At 41.3% G+C, this 12,352-nt stretch overlaps 1 protein-coding gene across 2 annotated transcripts in view; it reads left to right on the top strand.

Moving 5' to 3' along the window:
• The window catches only part of MBOAT2 (membrane bound glycerophospholipid O-acyltransferase 2), a 63,248-nt gene that overhangs the window by 32,236 nt on the left and 18,660 nt on the right, over nucleotides 1-12,352 (top strand). For both annotated transcript variants that reach the window (XM_083730457.1, XM_083730458.1), the window contains exons 4-7: nucleotides 6,784-6,879; nucleotides 8,867-8,922; nucleotides 10,230-10,284; nucleotides 11,073-11,256. In XM_083730457.1, the coding sequence (XP_083586583.1) occupies nucleotides 6,784-6,879; nucleotides 8,867-8,922; nucleotides 10,230-10,284; nucleotides 11,073-11,256 (391 nt within the window). The remainder of the gene's footprint in view (nucleotides 1-6,783; nucleotides 6,880-8,866; nucleotides 8,923-10,229; nucleotides 10,285-11,072; nucleotides 11,257-12,352) is intronic.

Below are 12,352 nucleotides of genomic sequence, written 5' to 3'. Positions count from 1 at the left end.
TTGCAGAAAAGAAAATGCCTGTTGAGAAAAAGCTGTAAAGGTCAAAACCAGGGGTTTTGCTCTTTGTATTCTTTTTCTTTTGGGAGGGGGCAGGGGAAGCCATATGATGTAAGAATATTGTAGTGTAGAATTGGTATTCTACTCACCTAAAAGTTCCCAATTTTAACAATAGGTGTACAGATAATTTCGAAGTGGTCTTTAAAAGCCATGCCTTGCTTGAAAAAAAAAAGCACATCCAGCATATGAGGTCAATGAGGATAAAGCAGTGTCAAGAGCCTATACCAGGGATCAGCAAACTTTTTCAGAAGGGGGCCGGTCCACTGTCCCTCAGACCTTGTGGCAGGCCAGGCCCACCCTCTCCCAAAAGCACCCCCCTCTCCTGAAAGGACCCCCCCCGCCGATGCCAGTCATGCCGCCGCCTTGTCTTTGGCAGTGTCGGCGGCGGCCTCTGTCTCGGCAGGGCGCAGAGCCCATGCCACTGGCCTAGCGGCAGAGGCAGCCTCTTTGCCGCCGCCGCTTCCTCCCACTCAGCTGCCTCTGGGCGCCGCCCCTTCCTTCCCGCTGAGGTGGCCGTGCGAGAGGAAGTGATCAAGCAAAAAGAGCTGAGTGGGAGGAAGCGGCAGTGGTGCAGAGGCTGCGCCAGCGTTGCCACCCGCCCAGAGGCGTCCGTGGCTTCTGACTGGCTACAGGAGCTTCCAGCAGCCAATCAGAAGCCGTGTCGCGTCATGGAAGTCATTCACCGTGTGGTGAGGCCTCCGCGCCGGTTTAGCACGGGAACTGACCGAGTGGGCAGCAGGGTCTGCAAGGTTTGTGGGCTGGATTAACGAGCCCGGCAGGCTGCATCTAGCCCACGGGCCTTAGTTTGCTGACCCCTGGCCTATACTTAGTTTTTGCTTTCTCCTTTGAGAATAGGAACAACGACCACTTAAGTATCAGTGCCTCCAGGCTACTTCACTTTTCTTACAGAAATATTAATTCCATCAAAGGAACAGTCTGCATACCTCATATATGCATGTTTCCACTCCCTGCTGTAAGTGTAATGCAAAGTATTCTGCTAATGTTGCGAAGTATAAGCTTGCTGGAAATACCCAGGTATTTACAGAATTACAGAAAATGGTTTCAATTTATTATATTAGCAACAGCTGAATTTGGAGATGGTATTTTGAGCAGCTGGGCATTTCCTTTTCTGCTGCAGAGCTGGTGATCCAATCAGTTGCTTTATTGAATGATATGGAAGCTTGAAAAATATGAACCAGCTGTTTTTGGTGGCTGTCAAAACTGGGGACATTTGAAGCAAAAGGATATGGAAAGTTGGAAGCAGATTGGGATGAAGTGAAATATTCTGTTGTAGACATAAGCATAGAACCAAGGTCCATGGTGGTTCCTTCCTTCTCATGCATGTAGTGCCAAACCAATGGTTTTGTTTGATGTGCAGAGACAGACAGTATGTTAGGAGAACTAAAACTCTATTTGTGTCTGTACCACCTTGGCTGCTTTCTCACTAGGATTGAACCAAGTTATCTAGGGTTAGGATTTTGGGCAGTGAAAAGGGACATTTAGAGGGCATGCAAGCTTACATGCATTCCCCCCCCCTTCCACCTGTTATGTTACCTATCTCTCGGGAGCTGCTTTGGTGCAATTTCCTAAACAAAGTGTCTCCCCCCCCCCTTCCTGTCAATGTGCTCTCAGCCAATCAAGGAGCACATAGCCAGCACAATGATCTCATCAAGGGCAAATGAGGCCTTCGCATTGTTTCGCTTTGAATGGAGGGGATGGGGTAAGTGAAAGTGTTGGCCTGTTGCAAAGGCAACCATGCTGTTGCTCCCTGTTCCACTACACAGTGCTGGCAGGCGATGAATCTCTCTGGGGAGTTTGGCATGCAGAGAAGGCTTCCGTGCAACTGTCACTTACTCCGTGAAGAACTGCATCTTAAACAGGATGCATTTTTGAATGCAAATGTCTCCGTACTGCATTGCCTTCTGTGGGATCCAGACACAATATGAGTATACTTATGCACATCCCATTGAAAGCAATGTAGCGCAGCATCTAGTATCTATACTGGGACAAGGATTCCTATATGTTTTTATCTGTAAGCAGCAACTTTGATCCAGTAAATGGAAGGCACACACAAGCCTGGTTCTGCAAACTACACTCTGTAATTGGATCAGGTCGTCTGTCTCATCCGGGCCATGCTGTATTTGATTTTCTGCCACTGCAGCAAGATGGGGAAGTGTTAGTGTAGTTGTTCTGGCACATGCTTGTGCATTCCCTTCTTCCTCTCTCAAAACAACTTCCTGTCCGTCCTCCCTGCAAAATCACTGGAAAAAGTAAAGGTTGTTTTCAAGAACATGAATGTCCGTAGCTTTCCTCTCCCTGTTTGGTTCAACTTTTATTGTGACATCAGAGGAGCTAAGTCAGTGGAAGCTACACAGGTCACGATGCTTTTGCCTGAAAAGCCCTAGTACGAAAGCAGAGAATATCCGCTGCTGCCGTAGATATAGTGTCATCAGTTTCTGGAGCAAACAGACAAGAGAAGTTGAAGCATGCTGCAAGTTTTTAATGAGAAAACAAAAATACAGGCTGTTACATTGATGAATTCTTCAGTGAATGCGTAGAAATGACAATTGAACCCCCACCACAATTAGATTTGTGGTGTACTGTATATAATAAAGAATATTATTATAAGAATAAAGACAAATTGAGAGGAGGAGGATGGAAAGATAATTCTGCATAAATCACTTTTGTTTCTGTCTCAGAGACATTTGAAAGAGACAAGATGATGTAAAAATAAAATAAAATCCAAACCTGAGTGGTTGAAAGGACAATCTCAGGGCTGATTCTGATTTCCCTACAGTTTTCATTACTGAGAACCAGGGAGAAAATGTGTGCCATATTTTCAGCTTGTCTTTTCACAAAATGTTGACAGGCACAAATAGTAAAGACGCTTGTTTTTCCTTGGTGCGTAGCGGTAATAACAATGTGACTGTCTCCCAGATCCCTCATTGTTAATGCCTTGATTTACTGGAATGCGCAGGGACCATTAGGGTTCTAAAGGAAACAATTCATTGAAAAATATACAGTACAATGCAAGTGAAATCCATGAGAGATTACAGCCCCATCTGAAGAGCTGATGTGGTTCAGTAACTGGAGAGATGGGGAGAAAATTTCATTTGTCATGGACTTGTTTTTGGCAGGTCATGGTCTGTCACCCTTGGTTCCCTTTCTTAAAACGGGGATAATAGTCATCACAAAGCTGTTGTGAGAGCACAATAAAGCTTGTAAAGCACTTTGCAATTGCCAGCCCTTTATAAATAACAAGTAGCAACAATACTTAGCATTTAATCAATTGATGCAGTCTCTCTGCCTAGAAGAAAACTGGCAGCTAGCAACTTTGCCGTTCGAAAGCCTTGTCTGATCTCCAGTGGTGTGCCTTTTTGTGTTCATAGTACATTTAATGTGTTACCACTTCAAACTTTGCCTATCCAAACAAGGAAAAGTAAACTTTAGAAACTCCTCAAATGTAATTTTTAAAGATATTGTTAATTGTGTAGCTTTTTTTTTAGCTGTAGGGCTATTATGCTGGCCACTGAGGTCAGGAAACTGGTAGAACAGTCCTCTGTTAAAGTTAAGCCACTAAGAGTTTTGCTTTACAATGTCTGTATCTTTTTATTATGTCTTTATTTATGGCAGTTCTAAACACCTTTCATATTAAAAAAAAATACTCAGTTTGTGCCACAAAACACATTTTTAACAAGAAGACGGCTAAAGACTCAGCAATAAAAGGAATAAATAATAAAAGGTATAGTGGAAAACCAGAGCTGTTTTATAGAAAATAGCAAATTAGTCTTTTGTAATGGTGAGCAACCTGCAATACCAGTTGAAGCCAGCCATTTGAGGCTACAATTCCGTACAAACTTGCTTACGAGTAGACATTCATAGGCCTGCATTGTTGGTGACCCTTGGAAGAGTTTTGGTGCACCCTTACATGTGCACAGGCATTTTTTGTTGCTGTAACGCCTTTTCACAGATTTTCCAAGCATGCCGCATAAAATGGGTGGCAGAATGATAGTGGACATGCCTGTTAACATGGACACCAGGAAAATAATTTTGAAAGGGACTGGCTGCCTAAAGAGTTTGTCCCCCACTGATGTAGTGAAATGCTGTTTCATGCTTATCCATTGGATGAGGACGATTACAGGAAGGATAACAAACCTGTGACTTTCATGAAGATGCCTTCTTGCTGCAGGCTTTTCTTCTGATGAAAGGATTAATGTGAAACTAATTGAAGGCCAGAAAGGTCTCTGTGGTTGGTTGAGTGTGCTGATCTAATCTTTCAAAGATGAGGTGAATAACGTAATTTTGGATTTACAGTGGCATTTCTCTGAGTCTTGCTTTTGAATAGTATTTTTTTCATACTCATCTATAGAAAGAAGGCCAATAAGTCCAAACATCATGAATGCTGCTATTAAATACTTGAATAGCCACCTTCAGTCTTGCAGAAGTAATACCTCTGATGACTGTTCTGTAGTATGGAAAATGTTTTAGTATCTGAATCAGCCCCCGAATTCCCCACTTGTTAGTTTGAAAACACTCATGAGGGTTATAGATGGGAGGAACTACTCTGTGAATTTCTTAAAAGCTGTTAACACCTGTTGTATAACTTTAGTTTTAGTTACAAAACTTTAGATTTAGCTCCATTTTGCAGTTAAAGACAAACCTACCTAGTTTGCACACTGGAAAACAGTAATTGAATCATATCCTGCCTGGTAAGGAGCAGAACTGTCCAAGAAGTTTAGATTGCACAACTTCCAATGGCTTGTGACAAATTCTAATTTTGGAAGTTAATTGCTGGTTGTGTTGCTGGGGGTGGTGAGGGAAGGGAGGAATCTGGTACATCAGTATGTGTGCAATTAGAGCTTAGGACATTAAGGCTGAAATCCTGTACCCACTTAACCTGTGAGCAAGTCTAATTGAAATCATTGGATTCTTTGAGTAGGCATGCATAGGATGGAATCCAGGACTTGCTTAGAGGAACAGGTGTTAAGGGCTCCTGTGCATGTTGTATAAGAATATTTATAAAGGCACAACTCTGGCAACAGATAAACCTTATTTTCTTTTCTTCTTGTTGCTTCTATTTAACTCCCAAATATGATTCTGAGCTTCATGGGAGTATCTAGAATTTGTGGCTGCTTAAGAACAGCTATGCACATTTGTTTTATGGCTGAAATCATTTAGTATAAACAAGAATTTTAATTAATGCAGCTTATTAATAACTGTTATAAGCAAGCAGATGCTCAGTGCTGCTATCATTGGCTTTTTACATAAAATGTGCACTTCCATATTCATTGCTACAGATTCTATCGTGGTAAGGGAATATTAATGACCGTAAAGTTTGTGTGTCAAATTATTGTATGTACTTTTGTGTTTCAATTCATTTTCTGTAGTGCTCATTATTTGAAATGTCATCTGTCTTACCATAAATGGCATTTATCAGAATGCCTCTTTCTGTAATACTTAATGAAATAATCTGGTGTTGGAGTGGGCACTGTGTAATAGGAATTTAGTTACAGATTTTCCAGCTATCAAACACTGTTTTACCTCCACCGCCCCCCGCCAAATTTCATCTACAACTATGAATATTAGATTTTGTTTTTTATCAGATAAGTTGGAAAACGAGTGCCTGCACTCAAAACCGAAGCTACTTTTTTATATAAAATAATTAATAACCTTAATAGCTAATGGCTGCTTTGAACGCTTGAATTTTCTGGTAGAAAATGGTCATGGAAATGCTAATCGTTCTGACCAAAGACATGACCATTTTCAACCAGAAAATTCAAGCGTTCAAAGTAGAAGGCAGGGGCTGGCCTTCAGTTTCCTACTCTAAACCTTCCCAGTTCTCATAGCAGCTACTCCAAGTTGCAATTTCAAGTTTATGTAGTAAAATACAACCCAGGTGTTCCATGGAACAAACCTGTGGAACAATGAGAGACTAGGGTAGCAGACATTTTGAGGTAGTTGTGAGTCACATGGTGTTGAATAAAACTTGCACCATGCTTCGATGGGCATAGTTTTCCTCAGCAGAAAATTATAAGCTGTCAGCCAGTGACACACGGGAGCTGGACAGGTATGAAAGTATCAACAGTATGAAAGTATCTACTTTAATAAGGTTACAAGATGGTCTAAGTGCCCTTTTTAAAAACAAATTAATCCCATAGTGCATATGGGACTATTACCACCTTTGTACAGTGGTACCTCTGGATACGAACAGGATCCGTTCTAGAGCCCCGTTTGCATCCTGAAGCGAACGCAACCCACACCTGCGGGTTGCGATTTACTGCTTCTGCGCATGCGCGTGACGTCATTTTGACCGTCTGCACATGCACGAGCGGCGAAACCCGGAAGTAACGCGTTCCATTACTTCCAGGTCACCGTGGAGCGCAACCCAAAAACGCTCAACCTGAAGCATCTTCAACCCGAGGTATGACTGTACTGTGATAATCTCGGATAGCATTACCATATTTTTCCGTCTATAAGACACCCCCCCATTTTTGGGGACTAAATTTTAAGAAAATGAGGGGAGATGGCCCAAAGTTGTTGAGCCTCTCCCCCAATACAGCCACTGGACTTGTTGTGGGGAAAGAATGTTCTTAGCATGTGTGTGTGTGTGTGTGTGTGTGTGTGTGCCTGATCATCCATAGCTTTAAAGATTTTTTAAAAAGCTTATATTACTCTCCAATGCACTTACATGATAATTTAATAACTACTTTACCTTCTCTCTTTCAGATATTGTTTTGTTTTTGCTTTGGGATACCTCACTGTGTGCCAAATTTCTAGAGTCTATATCTTTGATTACGGACAATATTCTGCTGATTTTTCTGGGTAAGAATAAATAATACTTTCTATATCCCAGGTGTTTCTCTAGCTAAATATAGTGGATTGTATCCAATTAAGACAGATTCAGAGCAGACCCATTGAAATCAATTGACATTAGTTATGTATTAGTTGGATACAACCCATTGAGGATAGATAGATAGATAGATAGATAGATAGATAGATAGATAGATAGATAGATAGATAGACAGATGAGTTAAACATGTTTTCCTGGAACTGTATACATGTGTGCACAATTTAAAAGTTCTTTAATCAGTTTTTATGGGTTTCTTTTGAGATCTTTGCCTATTTATCTATAATAGGAGAAGAACTCTGTACAATCCTCTCCATGCATGTAGCTCTATACTGAGATATCTGTCTGGGAAGGACTTCTACCGCACAAATTTCTACCTAGATTCATCACAGCTCCTTTTGGAGTTTAGATAGATGCAACATAGGAAATCCCTGGTGCCACTTTCCTGTGAAAATCCTCCCGCCCAAAGCTGTTGTTTGCCATTTGGGGCAAAGCATTTAATACTGCCTCTCCATTTAACTTTGTGTATGGTGATGTGCAATAAAAACACAAGTATTAAAAATTGCTCTCTTCATGCTGTTCTCTTCAACCAATTTATCTGCCAACGTGCTTTTGTCATCTTTCTCCTCTCCTTGGTACAAGAGGGTTTTGTAAAGCCTGTTGAGGGAGTCAAAATCCCTCCTTTATCTGTGGTTGGCGTGGGACCTCCAGATTACCATTTATTTACACTGTGAAAATGAGTTTTGATTTTTCTAGTCTGAATTGTGTAATCAGGGAATGGTGTTTCTCCTGAGTACCGATGGATCTTTGCTATATTGCTTTCTCTGTTATTATAATTACCATTACCCAAGTGACTAAAAGGCAGCAAACAATGTCTTCCTCGACATGCAGGAAAACCAATATGCTCCCTACAGGCTGGCTGTACAAAGACACTAATTACTTTTTATTGCTTTTAAAATAAGTTCAATTTTTCAAAGTCAGCTGCATTCTAATATTTATGGAGCAAATATGTGGCTGACGGCATGTGTCTGACAGGCTCAAAAAACACTACTATATTTACTAGGGACAGCCATTTTTTTCAGGTACCTCTACCTGGTGAGTAATGCCACAGATTTGGGAGTGTCTCTTAAAAAAAATAACCTAGACTTGCCATTTGCCAGGTTTTAGTCTCTTCCATTGGCTTTCAAGAACACCTGTGTATATGGGAATGGCCTTCATGGTAGAAAATCATGCATTTTGTCTGTGGCACATATGTGCATAAATAAATGCATAAACATGAATGCCAAGGAATGGCTCAGACACCCTGAGAACAAGCATTCAACAGCATCAGGTTTGACTGCTCCATCCTCTTCTTCACACTCTTCTGATGAAGGAATTCTGCCGCTGGTTTGTGGGAAACCATGTTGTTGTTTTTTCCCCAATCACAAGGCTTGTCCACAAATCAAGGTTGGAAATAAATGGCAACCCTGATCAAGCTGTTATCTTGTTATGCTAGCTCAAATGAAATGGTCATTTGTTTTCTTACACTTGTCATCCCACCCTTCCTCCAAGGTCTCCCTTCTTTCAACCTGTGTATATATCTGGCAAAAAGAGGAAACCCAATAGGTTTCCTTTGGGAAAGCGTTCCACAGTTGCATAACCACCACGGAAAGGTCATGCTTAGTTGCTGAATAGCCCAGAATAGCTTCAAAATCAAAGCCTCTTGACAATGATCTGAATTCTTGGGCATCAAACGATATAGTTGGTTGGTTTAGTATTGATTTTAATGCCACTGGTTTTTCTTCCACACAGGCTTACCTAAGACCTACCCATAAAAAGACTTCTAGTGGCATGTTTTAAAAGCAAATTAATGGCACGTTCAGTTCTATCTTTCTGTTGGAAAGCAATACTTTTATGGGTGAGATCTGCATGTTCTGTTTCTGAAGTCTTTTATTTTTTCATTTCCCTCTCACTTTGTCACAGCCCAATGATGATAATTACACAGAAAATCACAAGCTTGGCGTATGAAATTCATGATGGTAAGACTTTGGGGGGCTGGGGGCAGGACGGTGAGCTAAATCCTCTCTTGTTAATGCCTTCTCTTGCGGTGTGGAACATAAGCCATGTGGCCATGTTTATTTTCACATGTCTTTAACAGGAATTGGAGATGCATAATTGTACCAATATGTTTATCTGTTAATGAGGGGAATGCTATGTGACAGTAAACAACAACAACAACAAAATACGACAGCCAGAACTATGTAAAAATTCTCAAGGAAGCTTCTTTGCTCATGCATGGAGCAGGTCATGCAAGGATATCCTTTATTCTCTATTCTGGCTGTTCTTTACAATAGGTGAAGGAGTTGTGCTTATTGCCAAATTAACAAAACAGATAACTGGTGACTGTAAGGGCTGAGTACTATACCACTACTTAGCTGTTCTGTGCCTTGTTCAACTGTTCTTGGTTTTTGTATGCAATATGTATCTAGCAATATTGTGGTATGTAAAGTTATGAAGACAGATAATAAAAGAGTTCAGATATACTAGACTATAGCTGTCGTGACTGATCAGTTTAGATAGCCACTCTTATAAGGAGGAGGATGTTTTGGGACTATTTTTCGCTCTATAAGACGCACCAGACCACAAGACGCAACTAGTTTTTGGAAGAGGAAAACAAGAAAAAAAAATTCTGAATCTCAGACGCCAGAACAGCAAGAGGGATCGCTACGCAGTGAAAGCAGCAATCCCTCTTGCTGTTCTGGCTTCTGGGATAGCTGCGCAGCCTGCATTCGCTCCATAAGACACACAGACATTTCCCCTTACTTTTTAGGAGGGAAAAAGTGAGTCTTATAGAGCAAAAAATACGGTAAGTTACCCAGTTCACCTAAAAAAAAAGGGACATGATGCTAAATCAAGGTTTAGTGTTAGAAAAATCTCGACAGTCGTTGGGCTTTTATGTTCCCCTCTTCAGTGAGGAGAACAGAACCTTCCATGGTGGATAAGCTGCAATTTTATCATGCCCCCAAACCCTACATTAATCTTAACTAAGGTTACTTGAAGCAAGCCTGCTTTTTAAACCATGGTTTGCAGTTGGTTGGTTTCCACTGACCATAGTTAACATTCACTGTAGCTTGTCCAGATTTGAACAATACACCAAGCTGCAGTTTATCTACAAGGGAAATGTAAGCTACTGAGCTCCTTCTTTATGGCTGCACTGAGGTGCGTTGGGGAGTCCGATGGCCCAAGCTTTACCGCAACCCATTATTGTGACGCCAAGTTATGGTTTGGCATCAGTGTTGGACCCACCCCAATACGTTACACTCCCATTTCTTTCCTCAACCCACAGGAATGTTTCGAAAGGAAGAAGAACTGACACAATCACAGCGATGCTTAGCTGTGAGGTAAGTTTTCTCTGCTTCAGTGTAAGCTGCCACCTGGCCCCTCAGACCTGCAATTGGCTATTCTGCAGAAAACAGGAAGCTAAGGAGACCCCTTAAAACTCTGGGTTGCATTCTGCTAATTTGTGTAAAGTACAAATGAAGCCATTTTGAGTTTTTCACCCCCCAAAAGTAGGAAAGAATAATATGCTTTGAATTAATAACTTTGGATATATTATGCTATAGAGACTGATGCAGCTCACTTTACATTTGATATGAGTCAATTCCTCCCAAACTCTTTATTTATATAGACAAGTTTCTAATAGAGTATTGACTCACCCCTTGGATTTCCCCTTCATTCCAGAAATCAAACCCCATTAAATAATGCCTGTTAAGAGAAATCAATAAAGTTTGGCTTCAGGATTAAGGGGATTAAGGATTAAGGCTGCACTGGCTCCCGGTGGAGTACAGGATCAGCTTTAAGGTGCTGGTTTTAACCTTCAAAGCCCTGTATGGCCTAGGACCCTCGTACCTATGGGACCGCCTCCTTTGGTATGCCCCACAGAGTATCTTACGGTATGCAAACAACAACACTCGGAAGATCCCAGGTCCCAGGGAAATTAGACTGACCTCAACCAGAGCCAGGGCCTTTTCGGTCGTGGCCCCAGCCTGGTGAACGCTATCCCACAAGAGTCTAGGGCCCTGTAAATAGAAGTAATTGCAACTAGAATACAATCAGTGTGTGGTTTTAGTGTTGTTCTCTTAGAAAATGTCAATGAAAACCTCACCAGATGCTTGTCTTTGAATTACAGGCGCATGCCAAGTCTGCTGGAGTATTTAAGTTACAACTGTAATTTCATGGGTATCCTGGCAGGCCCATTATGCTCTTATAAAGACTATATTACTTTCATTGAAGGCAGATCATACCAACTGACACAGTCTGAAGCAAATGGGAAAGAAGAGATAAAATATGAACAAACAGATCCCTCTCCAAATGTAAGATCTACGGCTTTTTTTTTTTTTTTGCTGTGCTGCTGTTCTTCTAGTGCATGAGAAGCTTTGTTTGCATTACGTGTTCTTTGCAGGCGCATCTCTCTCAAGCTGTATCTTGAACATGAGTGGTGATCATTCACGAATGGCACAGTTCTGCCTTCAAAAAGAAAATATTACCTATGTCTAAAAAGGTAGATACTCTCCATAGATAATCATTAATGGACCTTGTGGGCCAACGTATAGTAGCCTCGGAAGCAGCTACATATTTCAAAATGCACTTTTAATGTAATTTCCCTGCTGCTTCTAGTATTAATGAGTTATTTTGCAGCAGCAGGCAAGAAGAATGAAGGAAGAAACTATGTACAGCAGTACCTCGGTTTTCAAACACCTCCGTTGACTAACATTTCGGTTTTTGAACGCACCTTGGAAGTTGAACATGAAATGCAGCTTTCGTATTGAGTTTTCCTTTTTGAGGCTTCTGTTTTCGAACGTTTTGGAGCTCAAATGGTCTTCCAGAATGGATTACGTTCCGAAACTGAGGTACCACTGTACTTTTTGTTAGATCTTATAATCTGAAGTAATACAGGGTGGTATTCCAACTAGATTTATCCCAGGGGACATCCTTTGAAGTTAATGAATCTTAAGTTAGGGCCATTGAAATGAATGAATCTACTCTGAGTAAAACTTGGCTGAATAGCTCCCCGTATTATTTTGGATTCTAAGGTCTAACAAGTTTGTTTAGTTTGTTGCAGTAGCAGAATTTGTTATGCTGGCTCCTGCCAGCACAACTGTTTATCTGAATTGGGCCCCATATCTGCTTAGACACAGTCTTTGGCTTTCTCATCTGCTGCTGTCTCCACTACCATCCCCAAAGCTGGTGTAAATATTGGTGATGGGAGAAGTTGCAGAGGAAATAACTGATGCCAAGCATCGTGAACCAGGGTTAAATGTGAGTTTGTGTGGCTCCACTCATAGTAGCTAAGGGACTACTGAACTTCAGGAGCTCATTGCCAACCTCCTCCACCGCCCTGGCCTAGAAATGAGAAAATCTTCTCTGTTCCTAACATAGAACCATGTGGTTGACAAAGAGATGGCCCTT

Source organism: Podarcis gaigeae (genome assembly GCF_964106915.1).
Source record: "Podarcis gaigeae genome assembly, chromosome: 3".
NCBI lineage: Eukaryota > Metazoa > Chordata > Lepidosauria > Squamata > Lacertidae > Podarcis > Podarcis gaigeae.
Note: the sequence above shows the minus strand (reverse complement) of the source record. Positions and strands in the feature narration are given on the sequence as shown.